Source organism: Apus apus, chromosome 2 (genome assembly GCF_020740795.1).
Source record: "Apus apus isolate bApuApu2 chromosome 2, bApuApu2.pri.cur, whole genome shotgun sequence".
Taxonomy (NCBI): Eukaryota; Metazoa; Chordata; class Aves; order Apodiformes; family Apodidae; genus Apus; species Apus apus.
Window position 1 is genome coordinate 127,140,243 of NC_067283.1, and position 16,606 is coordinate 127,156,848.

At 46.8% G+C, this 16,606-nt stretch overlaps 1 protein-coding gene across 2 annotated transcripts in view; it reads right to left on the reverse strand.

Moving 5' to 3' along the window:
• TPD52 (tumor protein D52) overlaps positions 1-12,052 on the reverse strand; it is a 38,969-nt gene extending 26,917 nt beyond the window's left edge. For both annotated transcript variants that reach the window (XM_051610326.1, XM_051610325.1), the window contains exon 1: positions 11,968-12,052. In XM_051610326.1, coding sequence (XP_051466286.1) covers positions 11,968-11,989 — 22 coding nt within the window. In that variant the 5' untranslated portion in view covers positions 11,990-12,052. The remainder of the gene's footprint in view (positions 1-11,967) is intronic.
• Between the last annotated feature and the right edge of the window lie 4,554 nt (positions 12,053-16,606).

Here is a 16,606-nt window from a genome sequence, read left to right on the forward strand (position 1 = left end):
ATTCCCCCTTGTCCTCTCACTATAAGCCCTTCTAAAAAGCACCTCCCCATCTTTCCTGTAGCCCCTTCAGCTACCAGAAAGCTGCTATAAGGTCTCCCCAGAGCCTTCTCTTCTCCAGGCTGAACAGCCCAAACTCTCTCAGCCTGTCGTTGTAGGAGAGGTGCTCCAGCCCTCTTATCATCTTTGTGGCCTTCCTCTGGACTCTCAAAAAGCTCCATGTTTGTGTTCTTTTGTGGGCTGCAACTGCACATTGCTGTCTCCTGTCGAGCTTTTCATCAACCAGCACCCCCAAGTCCTTTTCCTCAGGACTGTTCTCAATCCATTCTCTGCCCAGCCTGTCTTTCTGCTTAGAATTGCCCTGACACGTAAGTAGGACCTTGCACGTGTCATTGTTGAACTTCATCTCCAGGCTTCTCACTTACATTTCACACCAAAGTAACTAGAGCAAGTTAAAACATTTATTTTATTAAAGTGTATGAAAGTGGACAAAACTGTAAAAACATATCTAGATGAACACAAAGTTGGGCAGACATTTTTCCTGATTCTGATACAGCCAACTTGATGGAAACTACAGGGGAAGGGGAAAAGTGTAGTGGGTTTGAAGTATCAAAGTTCGAAGGGTGTGTCTTGAAGGAAACTGAGCTTCAGCTCTAAAAAGTTAGGGATGGGAAGAAAGAAGAGAATTAGGTCTTGTTGGGGGTTTTTTGTTGTTGTTGTATGTGTATTTGGTTCTTCTGTTTGTTTTGGGTTGGGTGCTTTGTTTTATAGAAAGCAGCCTCCACTACTTTTAGTGAGCAGCTGGTCCAGAATGCACTGCATTGTTTCTGTAAGTTGCCTCCTCACAGTATTTGATCTGGGACTGAAGATGACTGCAAACCCTAAGAATAAAGCTTTGCACTGCTAAGTGAAGTCCTAAATTTAGCCTCATTCCGTATTGCACAAGTTAACCCATCACACACCCCACTTCACAACTGTGAACATCAAACAAAAAAACATATATTCGTAGCTGCTCTAAATACTGGTCATGCTCCAGTCCAAGTTTAATGGATCAGTTCTGCTTACCAGATTACTGCTTAAGGATTGGTCTACCTGATACCCAGCAGATTACTGTTATATCAGGTTTGGCACATCATAGCACAGAAGCTGCTCAGAATAATTCAGAGCTTAAATAGCTATTAATAATGCAGTTCACAATTTTCCATTCTGCATTGCAGGTAAAAACTGGATCGGGATATTGAAGAGGGGAAAGTCCAAGCATTGACTTACACACTGCTAGCATCCAGTTGTAAATCCCCAGGTGTGCACTTCAGCTAGGGAGCTGTGATACAGCATTGATATTAAGGAACCAACACACCCTGCATGAATAGGAACCAAGATTGTCTAGTGACATGGCCTTGGAACAGGCAGACTACAGAACTTCAGTTATTTTACTTGATGCTTGATTTGTCTTTGACTTATCAGTTCTCCCTCACAAAGAGCTTAAGAAGTCTACTCAGCTCCGCTTGATGACACAGAGATCTTCCTTTGACTTCTGTATCTCTCTTCCTATTCCATATTTTCACTTTCTCAAAAGATGCTTCTTGAATATCAAGTACTTTTCATTGGGGATGGGAGGAAAGTATATTTCTGTGCTTCACCAAGGTGAAGCTTGGTCTCAAACTGTAAATAAGAAACAGAAGCATATTAAAGACTTCACGTACCAGTGTGCTAGAACAGAACTAAAGACTACCAAATTTATTCCAGTAAAGCTCTCCATTTTGCTGTTTACTCCAAAAACACACCCTTGCCACTGCAGGAAGCACTCAGCAGGTTGCTCTGCAGATTCCACTGACACTCGAGTTGCTTTCCTTCTTACACAATCTCCAAAAAATCATTGATAGCAAAAAACCAGCTCAGTGACAGGCACACAAACCAACCGAAACCATTTAGCTTCAGAGCATTAATTCCAACAATTTTCACTTGATATTCTTTAGAAATATGCAGAAATTAATTCTCCCTGCTCAATGCTGTGCTTGTCAACCAAAGCATGCATGTTCATCTGCAAACCACACAAAGTTATCAAAGGAGGATGCTTTAAATACTCTTCAAGGGTGGTGGCAAGTTTCCCAATTAAAGATTCAGACAATGCCTGTGATTTATAATAGAATGTTTTTGGTTGGAAGGGACCTTTAAGGGTCATCTAGTCCCGCCCTCATGCAATGATCAGGGACATCAAGTAGATCAGATTGCTCAGAGCCCCATCCAATCTGACCTTCGATGTTTCCAGGAATGGGGCATATACTACCTCTCTGGGCATCCTGTGCCAGTGTTTCACCACCCTCATTGTAAAAAATGTCTTTCTTACATCTATTCTAACTCCACCCTATTTTATTTTAAAACTATTACCCCTTTTCCTATCACTACAGTCCCTACTAAAAAGATTCTCTGCACCTTTCTTATAAGCCCCCTTTAACTATTGAAAGGCCACAATAAAGCCTCCCCAGAACCTTTTCTTCTCCAGGCTGAACAAGACCACCTTTCTCAGTCTTTCTTCATAGGAGAGGTCTTCCAGCCTACTGGTGTTACAAGCTGGTGAGCTTCTGTCTCTTTCCTCCCTTGATGGGAAACACAACTAGTTGAGTTCAGACTGAACAGCAGCACTGATTGCTGGAACTGAATATTAAAGGATGTGTTTGCAGTAGACTTATTTCTCTGAAAAAATTAACTGTTGGAGACAATGCAGTCCAAAGTTGAATTCTACCCCCAACATTAAATACTCGGAGATCCTAGGGGGAAAAACAAAACAAAAACACCCACAAAAAAACATAATTAAACATTATTGACTATTTAAAGATTATCAGGAAGGGCAGGATAGCAGGACGTGTTCACATCAAGAAATTAAGATTTTTTTTTCAAAAAGAGACATTCAGCCACTGCATTTTACTTTTCCAAATAAGTTTACTGTTACCTTAGTGTCCACACTCATTCTGCTAGACTGAGTGAAGTGCTAACAAATTTTCTAGCAAGGCACTGAGCCCAGAAATGACCATTCCTTAGACTGATCTTGAGTCCTGGCAAAGCATCAAGATCAGTATGCAAAGCTTCAGCAACAGCTCACAAAATACAGACAGTTGTCACTGCTGTACCTCAGCATTTGCTAGAAGTGTGTTAAGAAATGCAAATGTATTTCAGAAAAGGCTAGTACTTAAGACTGATTCCTAGAAACAGTTCTTTAAATGGTAGCAACAACTGTTTATTCCTTCCTCAGAGTCTTCAGACTAAGAGGTTTAAAGTGGGTGCCCAGAACACACCTTTACTGCAGTTAAGGATTGATTTATTGGAGAAAACAACAGCAAAGCTCTCAAGTCTTCCCCTCCTTCCAAATCACTGGACTTACATCTATAACAGCAGTAGCCAGCTAGAAGCTAGAGTAGTTTTTAGCAGTTAAACTACATAAATTAAAGGTTAGCTTCCGTGGGGCACAGGATCACACACACACATATATCCTTAACTTGGGTTTGGGGTGTGTGTTGCCTGCTCAAGCTTGGGGCTGAGGTCCTCATGCACCCCGGACCAGGAGCTGCTGGGGAAGATAGCACGCAGAGGCCCAAGTACAGCCTGAGGCATGTGAGAAGCCAGACCCATTTTGTGCCTTGCTCAGTAAGATCAGGGATGAGCAACTGTTTGGCAGGCAGCAGACAACCCCAGCTTGCCATTTCAAATACATCTCTTGGATGTCTTCAGATGTCCTGACAGTTCTCTTTCAGATCCTCTGCAGTAACTTCTGCTCCCTGCTCCTTCAAGTGACTCTGGAGGTGGTGACAGACCACATGGTAATGCTCTGCATACAGAGGGTGGATGGATCCAGGACACATCCATTGCTCAAGGGCCTGTTGTCCTGATTTGAACCAGGATGAAGCAATTTTACTGATTTACTGAAGGAAAAAAAAAAATGGAAAAAAAGAAGTAAGTAAAAAGAAAATTGGCTTCATCTTGGCTGGGCACTATATCTGCACAGCACCTGAAGAGTCTGCCTAGGCAGTGGACACAAAGGGCTTTCACAACTCAGAGGACAAGAAAGGATAATACCTGCCAGGCAGGCACCACAGCCATCCTGGGAGAAGAGAAAGACAAGAGCTCACTGCAGGCCTATCCTTTTCCACAACATCAAATCCCCCTCTAAAAAACCCTTTTGGAGCACAACGCTGCAAGTGCCTTGTCGAGGGCATGAAACACACAGCATGGAGGGTGCTTTTAAGAGCTCATGGCTCCAATCAAAGCACATTGCAGTAAAACAGCCTGTTTTCTCTCTGCCAAGACAGCAACAACCAGCAACAGGAAAGTCAATATTTAAATAAGGCTCCTTCCCCACCCTGTGCACTAGGCCGGTACTCCTGATGCTTCTCATCCCTGAATGCACGTCAGCTGCTCAGCAAGCCTCTTCAGGGACTGCCAGGCACAGATCTGAGTGGTGCTATGGAAACAGCATGCAGCAGCCTGTGATCCACTCCTGCAGACTGAAGCCCATCTATGTGCAGGCATAAAACTAAGCTTTGCAAACAGTAACCAAAGCGCACAGAAGAGTGAGAAGGTTAGTTAAATACAGTGACTGATTTGGGGGCTCCTAATGCCATGATGTGATACATGTTTAAGCAGAAAACATACACAGAGAGAGGGATGAGTAGGATCGATTTTTGCTAGTAATTTAAAGTACTTGAGAAAAAAAAGTAAATAAAGCAAAACAGACACAAGACACAACCCCAGTGCTTAGAGCTGAAACATGCGGTTTTGCCATGCTAAAGAGCAGCTAAGAAGCTTTGCTTTCCAAAGCTGCTTTTTCAACATTTTTGCGTTTTTCCTCATGAACCGAGATCATGCCAAGGGTGGTCTCTGATCCTAGTGAAGCACAGAGGAAGCACGGGACTCTAGCCCAGGCTGCCTCTCTTGGCACATCTTGTCATCTATCTCCCAGGCTTAGGGGGCTCTGGTGAAACTCCACTCCCCTCTAGCTGCTAGAGAAGGGAAAGCAAAACAGGAAAAAATGCTATTCTGCTTCTGTTAGCTTCTCCCACCACCCCTAGCATGCTGCAGCTGTTCACCAGCCTCTTTGTTACCCCAGGAGACAATATTACCATTGCTAGTAACAGGCCATAAGCTTTGAACTGAGTTTGCAAGGCCTCAGGACTAGAAGCTTGTCAGCCTTGCTCTGTTTGAACTTTCCTTGATTTGCCTGCAGCTTGGTCTTACTTGATATATCTCAAAGTAGAGACACAGGATGTGACAGCACAGGCATGGTATGATAAGTAATAGGGCACAGGGCTGACACTGGAGACCCCAGGGCAGTAAGAAAGTCAGCAGTCTCCAAGGGACACCTGCAGCTAGACAAAACTATTTTAGAGGTAACAAAGACAGCAAAGAAATCATATCTAACATATGGAAAAGACACTTTATATAATACATATGGATGTAACACAGAGCTTGCAGAGCAATATAAGAAAGAGCAAATGTGTAAAAAGGAAACATAACAGAAGAACCTCAGTGGAGATCCTACAGTGAGGAAGGAGAAACCATCAACATCTTACTACTTCCAGCAAAGGAGTCACAATACTAAGAATTTGCTATAATACCTCTGCCACCACCAAAATGACACCACCAGCCTCAGAAGCCAGGGGAAGGATGAGAGTAACACCAGGAAAAGGTGTAGGAACTACATGCATACAACATTATTATTTCTAAAACTTCACTGGCATAGTCTTTTTTTTTTGTAAGATCTAACCTAGTAATAATTCTTCAATTAGATTAAGTTTTCAATTACACTAACAATGATTTGCTTTTTTAAATATATATACACACACAAAGTGTGCTTCCTCTTTGCCAATGAAGTTTATAAGCATAGCAAACATTTTTGTACTCCTGGTAGGCAGGAGAGGCAGTTCAGAAGCCTGTCACTGTGAACTGTGCATGGCACAACGTGTTCCTACAGACCTCAGTTCTGCAGAAATCATTGGAGCACCCCAGGCTCGGCCAAGGCAGTGTACAGATCTGCTGGAGCCCTTCACTGTCAGAGAGCATCCAAGGACGTTTTTTTGCTCTACTCTCACACCCTGCAACAGAGAAGTCAGCTTGTGAAACAGGAAAGCTGCCTCTTTCAGTGACAGCATTCACACCACAATAGCAGCACTGGTTTCTCGCATAGATAGCATCAATCCACCCCTTTCTGTTTGGGAGCAAGTAATAGCACAATGAGCGTTTTTTTCTGCACACCAGCATTTGCTTGCAGCCAGTGCACTCTCTGCTGCACTGCCCTCACCCCCGGGGGCAACTGGCTGCAGATTCATGCCATGATTGCTGCCACCACAGAAAAATCCACACAGCTGTCTACACCTCTGCCAGAGAGGTGTGCTTTCACAGCAGGGCAACTATATTCATCAGTGACCCTCACTAATGACATCACTCTGCCAAACAGCCAAAGCTACGGGTTCTTGCAGCTCCTCTAACCAGGGGCAGAGGAGAAAGCGGAAGAGGAGCAAGAGGAAGTGGCAGGAGTAACATTTAACCTTCAAGACAGATCCAGATTAGAAAGTTATGGGTAGCTGGTCTGTTACTGCAGCCCTTTTCAACAGAGAAGGCTTGTGCTTGAAATCCTACCCTCCAATACAGGGGTTTTTAAATGAAAACTTCTGATCTCCCTGGCTAATGCACACCCAAATATGAGGAACTCTGAAGATGCTTGCCATCTTTAACAAGAGAAAAACTGCCCCCCTGGAGTCTTAAATTGAAGCTGACACAGAGTGACAGTTTTGGCTGAACAAGAGCATTTCAATTTAGTGCTTAATCTCACTTAATGCTTGCTTTCCCTTTTGGTCACCCTTTGTTTGACATTTTTCTGCTTACTCACTGCAGGATATTAAAAGGACAAGGATAAACACCTCCTTTTCTCTATACAGCAAATCCAAATGCCCGTATTACAAAGACTCTAGTGGAGACAACAGCGGGGTCATCATCAGCCTACATGGAGGTGAGCTTCTCTTAATAACATGAAAAACGCCCACAGCCATCAGATGTCTGCTGCACAGGGTTCAGCAACTGACACTGTTTTTCTTTCCTATTAAACTAAAAATGGAGTTGTTTGGGTATTTTTCTTTTGAAAGCTGGTCAATAAAACATTGGCTTTCAAGAAGACTCCCTGCACTGTATATGCTGCCATGGAAACATCACTTTTTTAAGAGATACAGCTAATATTCTCTTTACCTGCACTAATGTCCAGCACCCTCAGGAATCAGCAATCCACAAACAACTCACTGATTTTACATGGCAGACCTAGGCAACTGACTTCACCCAAGACCTCTCTGCACTGGCTAAGGTGCTCCCTCTCCATTAAAATTGCCTGAGTCCCTTCCTGTTAAAGGAGCAGACAGCTGTGAAGGAAGAGGACAAAGCCTGCTTGGCACCTCAGCCTTTACAATACACAGGGCAGCCAAAAGCAGCTTTCAGAGCGCCCTCATCCAGTAGGGTCAGTAAGTGGCAGAAAGCATCAGAAGCTCCAGCTCCTGTTTCCCTCACCACCCAGCTCTTTCCAGGACTACGCTGAGATCTGGTTCATGAAGCAGAAGCTGTTAGTCAAGGGTTACTGTATTTAGCAGCTGTAGAAGAAAAAGAAATGCATGTACAAGGTAGGCAGAAGCAAGAAAATTAATACAAACAAAATTCCCAAGGCAGACTAGCGTGGTATGTGGTTTTATTGCCAGCCCCTGCAGATGGATCGGGCCATCCTCAGAAGCCTTCAGGCACAGCTGAAAGTCACTCAATAGCACTCATGCCCAGGCCAGCTTTAGGAGAGGTGTTAACATATGGCAGTCAACTTCCGCCATGAAAGTCAGCTGTTCCCACTTTACCCACAAAGCACTCAGATCCAGCAGAGCAAGGCACTTGCCCAATCTGCACCAGCACAGTTCTTCACCAGAGGCGAGACACAGCACTTTGTTTTGAGCCAGCAAGGTCAGACTGAGCCTCTGAGGTCTGCCATGGCTTAGATAGGCATTTGCAGTGGGAGAAAGGGGAACCCATGGGCCGTTTCACAGGGCTTCAAGATGCAGAAAACTGGAACAAACAGGACTTGCATCAATTTAATGTCATTGGGATTTTAAAAGCCCCGAGCAGTTTCAGCAGCTTGGCCTCATTGGAGGATCAAAGGACACAGATCCTTAGCTAAGCTTGCCCTACCCCAAAAGTTCTGAGAGCAGGCTTTACTCTGGCTGGGTGAAGGATTTTCTTGACTGCATGTGACAGGGAACAAGGACAGAAGATCCATGAAAACCATAAGCAACAGACTCTTTCTTTTTGGAGAGTCAGGCAGGGTCCCTCCTCCACCTTTTTGTGAAGCAGGTGCAAGAATGAATGAAGAGTTAAAGTTACCCTTCAATGCTCAAGCATCAGAGGGAGGAGGAAGAGCTGACACTGCTCCAGCCTCTGGCTGCCCACCCCACCTCAATGCACGGGCAACTGCTTGTGCATCAGCTGCTCCAGCATCCCTCCAGCACAGTGCACTAACCCCCTGCATTTCAGCATCTCGTTTCATTCATGCACTGGCTGAGGGGGGAGGCTAGCAATGTCATTAAATGACTTGTGTAACGCCACCCTGACAAGCCAGGATCCTCAATCTGAGTCAGAACAATGAGATTTCCCCCCTCCAGAGTTTTTCATGCAATAGAGGAGAAGACTTGCTTCTGTTCAAGGGACCTACTGATGTAACTGTTCTGCTATTTTATTTTTCCTCTTTCATCTTGAAGTCACTGCTACAGACACTCAGTTCAATGAAATAATTTTTCTTTCACAGTTCTGACAACAGTTGTCCACCCTTATTTACTCACAAGTACCTGATTTCACAATTGCACATTAAGGAAAAAAAAAATAATCTTACCTACAGTACTGCAAGTACCTAGTGATAAAGAAAACAAACAAAGCAGTAGAAAAAAGTGCAGCTTTGTAAATTAGGACAACCGGGGAAATATTCTTCTACTGCCAACGATAGTTCTTTCTGCACAGATGGAACATTAGGGTCCATTTTGTCAGTCTCAGAAATGCAAGTCAAAGCTCTAAGAAAAGAAAGGCTTACATACTCTGTTAAGAAATCATGTGTAGTGTTTTGGGACTCCTAAGTCCCACAAAGCCAGAAGATTTTGAAAGACACCAGGTTACGTAAGTGAAGAGCTGCTGAACCATAACACTAAGCTAACCACATCAGAAATGCAGAACCAGTAGGTGTCTGTGCTGCACATCTTCAGGAGACTGCTCAGTAGCACAGTCCCCTCAGTTCAGAGCTTACCAGCACGTTGCTTCTACTGTTGCGGTGGTAAACTGTATCAGCACTAACAGTGACAAGCCACAGAGAGACTCTTTTTGCAAGCAAAGCCAGGTACACCAATTTTGGGGGGAAACAAGCAAAAAAAAAAAAGTGTCAGACTAATAACTGCATTTATTAGTCCATTCACTGACAGTCCACACAGATTTTTGTTCATGGCAACTTATCACAAAGCAATACAAGGAACTCCTTAGCAGAGGAGACTATATCCATTGGCTTGAGTCAACACCACTGCTTTGATGCTTGTACTCACAGAGCTCTGATGGTGCTGACGGCAGGCTAGTAACAACTGTTTAAGGACTGCTCCCATACCTGGCTGCTCAAGACTTAAACATGCCATACTCCCAGAGGATTAGCCTCATGTAGGTTGGCTGCAGTCTTAACCATAACCTAGATTTACTTCCCACCTCCTAACTTTCACTCATTGAGAAAGCCGTCATCGTAACAATGAAAGTGCAACTTCTGACTCACACTTTTAAACAAATTAACTTCTGGTTAGAGAAGAAAACCCAGTCCCAGAGACAGGATCCAACAACCTGGATTTCTGCAAAGAAGGTGGCTCAGGCAAGCAATACCCTATCCTCAGGCAACATTTCCAGTGCAAAGCACTCCGCTTTGCTAGGGAGATGGGTCTTTGAGGGCTAACTAGCAGGGTATTGAAGCCATTCACAGAACAGGCCCAAGTGTGTTGGCTGTTCTAGATCTTCCCACTGCACCTGCAGCTCTTCACCTCACCCAAAAGAGAAAACAGCATAATCACCACAAAAAGAAGGCAGAGAAGGAAGGTATTGCACCATGTTAGCACCTTAACAGTCACACTAGATGCACTATTCTGATATATAACATGGGCTGCAGTACTCTCTTCATACAAAACAGTATATATACAAAACATAAATTCAATTGCAAAATAAGCCCGTAGAAAGCATCAGCACTGTGACTAAAACTTTTGAAAAGACCACAGTATTTTACTCTTCCTTTCCATTAGAAGTTGTCCAAGGCCCTCCAGTTTTAATAATGGTGTTTGCCTTTTAATATGCCCAAACAAAATGACAGAACTTGAGGATAAATACTGAAATCTGTGTTGACACTCCAGCAGTTGGAATTAACATCTTGACCAAACTGACAGTTGTGCTGTTTTCTGGCTGAATAGTTCTGTTTGTCAATCCCCAATAATAGGGTTTGGGGGGGTTGTTTTATTTTTCTTCAATATATATAAATGAAAACAAACAAACAAAACAAAAAAACCACACAAAAAACCCCCACAAAAACCAGACCCAGGACTTCAGAATGGTTGAAGGAACCGCCCTGAGGATGTTCAGCAACTCACCAAGATTATCTTCTACTCCAGTAAAGATAACTTGCCCATTTCTCTATCATACCTCTAGTCAGAAGTCATTGCTAATGGTTGAAGTGTACTACAGCAGCCTCAAAACATACGAGGGCACAGAGAGATGAAGGTTGGGTCCCTAACCAGCTCACCTGGAAGAACAGAGAGCTTGACTGCTCAGAGTCAAGGGTTACACTGCCAGCACCTCCTGTGCCTCCCGCTCTGCTGCCGCCACTTCCCATCCTCCCCAGCACTCTCAGCAGGAAAACACCGGCCCAGAGGCTGAGCTGGGCCGAGCAGCCGCACCAGCTTACACAGAGGGGCTCGCTGCCCCCGGCCTGCCTGACTCCGCACGGCGGGAAGCAGCTGGTGCATCGTTCAGGACACCACCATGGAAAAGAGACCGGCTGATGCAGGATCAGTAGGACATAAGCGATGCACCTCCACGCGAGAAGCTTTTAGAGCAAGAGATCCCGCTCCGCCTGCATTCAGGTCAGCCGCCACCAAAGCACCAACTACTCTCTTGGGCAGCAGTCCCCAGGTTTTATTGTTTTGGGTAATCCACGAAGTTTTAAAAAGCGCGGTACAACCTGGAGAGGAGTCCTCCCCAGGCCAAAGGCAGACGGGGGAAGCACCGTCGCCTTCCACAGCCGGCAGAGCCGCGCAGGCGGCCCGGAGGTGCCACCGGGAGCCACCGGGAGCCACCGGGCTGCTGCCAACGTGGAGCTGCCGCGACCGAGAGGCTCCGGAGGGAACAAGCCTCAGGAACAGTGCTGCTTAAGCAAAAGTTACACGCTAGTGAAGAAGAAGAGCTCTACTTTCACCCCTAGGCCAAACCAGAAAGTTTATTCTCCCGGCGAAGCCCGGCGGGAAGGCCGGGATGTGCCGTCCGTGCCCGCCGCCCGGGACACGCGGCGCCCACGGCGGGAGGAGGGCAAGGGGGAAGCCCCGGGCCCCGCCGCCCGCCCCGGCAACCAGCACCCGGGCCCCGGTTCCGCATTTTCCGAGCTGACAGCGCGACGGCAGCCGCAGCCCGGCGACAGGCCGGGGGACCCTCTCGGGTACCGGCCCCGAGCTCCAGCGGGGCCACCTCGGCGGGCGAGCTCAGCTCTCGCCGCGGAGCCGGCCGCGGGAGTCCCCTCGTGGGGGGCTTCCCGGGGGGAGGAGGGGGACACAAGGTGCCCGGGCTGGGCAGGGCCGGGCTGCGGAAGGGCTGCGGGAGCACCCGCCGCCCGGCAGAGCCAGGCACCGCCGCCCGGGGCCGCCCGAGGCGGGGCGGCAGCCCCCGCCCCGCACCTACCTTGGTCCCTGGGGGGCTCCATGGCCGCCCCGGCGCCGCCGCCCGCTCTCCTCGCCCGGGCTGCACAACGGCCGCCTCCCCCCGGCACGGCCGGGCGGGCCGGGCTGGCAGCGGAGGCACCGCCCGCGCCGGGAGGCGGAGCCACCGCCCGCCCGTCACCGGCGCGTCCCGCCCGCCCAGGTGAGCGCGGCCCGGGGGGGCGGGAGGGCCCGTCGGGCCGGGGCTGGGAACCGTGACACCCGGCGCGGGTTCCGTACCGGACCGCTGGAGAGCTCGGAACCGCCCCCAGGACTTCTCGGTGTGCGCAGCGCGTTCAGTCCGGTACTTGGAGCCCGGCAGCCGCAGCTCGGGGCTGGCCCCGGCACGGCCCCGTCTCTCCGGTGCCCCGGGCGGTGCGCGGCTGGGGCCGGGCTGCCCGGGCGCCGGGCGAGGCCGCCGGGCGGGCAGAGGCGAGAACAGCTGCTGCCTTGTCTGAGAGGGGCAGGAGGAGGCTGTGCGAGGGATCAGTCGTGCGGCTGCCGAAGCCGCTGCCGTCGGCGGGTCCTCCTCCTGCTTGTTGTGAATTTGCTCGCAAAGGATATGCACCTACACAAATCTCCCACGTTAAGGAAATTAAACCCTGATTTTATTTTTGCTTCGGGTATTCCCCTGCGAGACTTGCCTTGAATCTAGGCAATCCGATGGATTGTGGCTGCGTTAAAAAGACTCTGCCAGTTGAAAAGAAACCCACCAGCTGTCCTAGCTGCAGTCTGAACTCTTCTATTAAAATATCACTAAGTGCAAGGAAGTTTTCATTACACAGTTTGCCCAGCAAGCTGCTTTACAAGACTACCAGAAATATTCACCTATCAAACAGATCTCCTACTCCACCCTTTCCAAAACCCTGGCCCTGACATCTATGGGTTTATTTGTTGAAAAAGATCAATGTTTGCACAGAACAAGCGGCAAGGCCTCCACAGCCTGGGACTGTGTGAATAGCCAAATTGTCACCAGCCTTCAGCCTGCACGGTCACATGCTAAAGCAGAGCACAATAGCGAGCCAGGAGGTGCCAACTCAGGATGCCCTTGCCTCGGGTAACAAGCAGCAGCAGCAGCAAATACAGGTAATTCTCAGTCTCTGAAGCAGCCGAGGAACGTGAGCTTTCGCTAGGCTAAACGGAGGCTTGCGTACGTTGTGTGGTCTGCATGGGTGCAGCAGGACAATGGTGCTGTAAAAATAGCGGGTGGATCCGCGTGTATCCCTGCATGCTTATATCTTGTTTCATCTAATAGCACAGAAATTAATTTGCTCAAGTATGTGAGTCTCACCACAAGCTCATCCCACATACCTCAGTGTTTTATGACTGCTTCAAAAAATAAACTCAGATATTTGAGAAAGTACAGCTGCTCTTTTTTATTTTTTTTTTTTCCCCACAGTACTCCCCTTGAAGTACCAAGCTTGCCCACTGAGCAGCTGGTATGTGATATCTGCTCTGTAATCACAGTGGAAGAATATCAACAGCATCAAAATTTACACACACACCCCACCCCCCCCTTCACAGCTACTTTACACTAGCAACAGCCCTTGTAACCCCTGTCAGGTCACAACCCCTGTCAGGTCTTCAACCAGCACATCCCAAAAAGCAAGAGCTAGCCATCAGGAAAAGGGAATTATCTGGAGATCTGATTCAGTGTCCTCTCCCAGTGAAACTCCCACCTGCTCAGGTGAGTCCACGGCACAGCCCTGAGCAGGGCACTGCTGACGCCCTCACCACCTGCCCCCCTGAGGAATGCCCTGTCCAGTACAGCTGTAGCCTTAATGTATACAGCCTTGCACCAGTTTTGCTTAACTCGGTGTATAAGCTTAGAAATCCCCCTCCTCAGTTCCCTTAGGTACTCTGCAGTTCAACTTCCCTAACAGCTGTGGCCCACTCAGAGTGGCAATGGGGCTACGTGTGGGATTGGAGCTCAAGCAGGTCCCCAGCTGTCTTGTTCAGAAAGATTTTACATGGCAAGACACTCAAACCACCATCTCTGAATAGGATGACATACTCTCTTTTTACACGTAGCCCCAGCTAGTGAGAAGATGGAATTGTTATAATGAGCATCTCTTACTCAAACTGATGCCTATTAAAAGTAGTATGAATATTGCCTATGGGCTCCAATTGTGATCATAAAATATAAACACATGAACTGAGAAGAAAAGACTGAATCTGTCCTGAAGGTATTGTTATATTTATGAAAAATAATGAAAAGTGAAGGACAATGGTATGAGGGGTGTACTGAGCTACTGAACTTCATTCCCATGACTTCTTGTTTCCTTCAGTCACTTCTTAAAAATGAAAACAAACATGTACATGTACAGAAGGCAAGCATTTTAGAACTTGAGATCACCTGCCTAAATACAAGACTTGAAAATGCTCTGTCCTGGGAAGGACTGTACCTGTCCCATGCAAGGGACGTACCTCTTACGGGAATACGAGTAGAGTGGCAAATGCAGGAACAGCTCAGGTTGTAGCTGTATGTCACGTTGCATTTCAGACTCACAACACTTGCACCTTCCCCATGCTCTGCCATACAGACAGTCCAGATCTCCTGCTGGGCAGGCAGAACCCAGTTTAAAAAAAAATAAATTCCCTCTAGATCAGCAGTTTATTGCAAATAACAGGCAAGGCAATCAGAAGTTAATAAAGGCCAAGGTTTGAAAGAATTAATACTGCCAAGCTCTGAAAGAATTAATACTGCCAAGCTCATTGGAGAATCCAGATTTAAGACAGCTAATAATTTTTCACAGAACCTTGCTACACTTTAGCTTTCCTGCCATAGTTACAAGTGCAATTCCCTCCAAACAGACACATTCCTATGTACAGAGAGCTGAATATTATGATCACAGGTTATACCAGCCCAAGGTAGCTGTTTTGATCATATATGGCAAACACAAGATGGTACAACTGGAAGTGTGCTGGCTGGGCTGCATCTACTGAGAGAGCCAAGTCCCGAAGCATTTTAGACCTTAATCATGTAGGGCGCATAATCTCAGCACTAGAAAGTGCTAAAAAAATCTGTCCCACATCCTTTTCTTTGCCAAGGCTATAGTACTTTACTTGGCACAAAATGTCCTCCATTCATTCACAGCCTTGAGCCATCTTTAGGGAGAAATCCTTCCTGAGGAACACATCCAAAGTTCTATTTCAAAATGCAGTAAAAGAGCACCATCAGCTTGGCTCCTTTATAGGTCAGTGCCTAGAAGGATTTTGTGAACCTAAATCAAAGTTCAACTCCCTCTTCTAGGCAAGGAATTAAGCTCTTATCTCCTATAAACCTGTCCCAAGCTCAGGAGGAAGCACCCTGCCATGGGCTAGGAAGTTCAGTTCCAATGTAAATGGTTCCATTGCACATGAAAAGTTCACTGGATCAAAAGAGTCTGACATTAAGTTTTAGCAAGAGAAAAGCCTAGTTGCTCAGCCACCTTCCACTAAGAACATTATTAAATTTAATGTGACATAGCTAAACACAGAGGGGCTTTTTTTTCATTCCCACACAACAGCCCTGATAGCAGGGTAGTATTCACACTGCTTTCTGGCTTACCTGGTAGCCCCTTCCTCATCACCTGTTGGCTTGGGCACTCTCTATGAAATGCAAATTCAAACCTCTTCATCAGGGGGGACAAGTACATACTGAACCATGAGTATCATGGGTTAGTACAAACCGTAGCTACTCAATGAGCCTATATTGGCCACATCCTAGGTAATTATCAGTGGGGCATTAGGGACAGGAAAACAGACAGGCAAGCACAGTCCCTCCATATATGCTTTTGCCTGATGCACTGCAAGTAACCTGAAAGCACTTATTGGATCCAAATCCTGACAGCCAAAGAGGGACATACATTGGGCCAGAAATACTATGCAACATGTCCCACCTGAGGCAGCATTAGAAATCCCTAAAAGCGGAATTGCCTGTGCCCAATTAACTGTTCTGTCAGAAAGAGACACTGAACATGTTAATGCCACTTTAAGGCTGGGTAGCAGCTGACAAGCAAGTCAAAGAGTCTGTAGTTTTCGCTTATGTGTTTCCTGCTGAAAGCCTTTGGTGGAAAATAAATCGTTCACACCTCATAGTGTCTACAGGTCAAGATCATACCAATGTAAACACTGGAATAGATAAGCAGATGCCTAGTGGGATTCTAAAATCTCATAGGCTCCCACCTCACCACAAGCTAAGTGCAGTATGTTGCTGAAAATACCTGCAGATGCCTTTCTGCCTCCGTAAATGCCTGAGTGTCTCCAAGTCTAAGGTCACTTTTGCGAGTGGGAGTTAAACTCTGAATTGGTAAAACACTGTAGAAAAGGATTACCCTGCGTTTCTAATCATTTGGATGTCAATACACTTAGTCAAGACCATTAGAGATGACCCCAAAAGAAGCTGGAGATCTTCAGCTGGGTAATCATCACAGCACAGCTTCCCTGAGCATTGCACAGTGGCAAGACAGTTGCTTGTTTGGTGCCAAATCCCAAAACACCTTCCATCAAGGGACCAGGCTTCACAACACCCACCTGCACGAAGCTCATTTCCTGTTAACTAATGCGATTTGGTGCATGAAAAGGCTGTTAGCTGGGAATTCATGCCTCCCACCTCTAACAGTGTTTAGCACCTGCTCTGT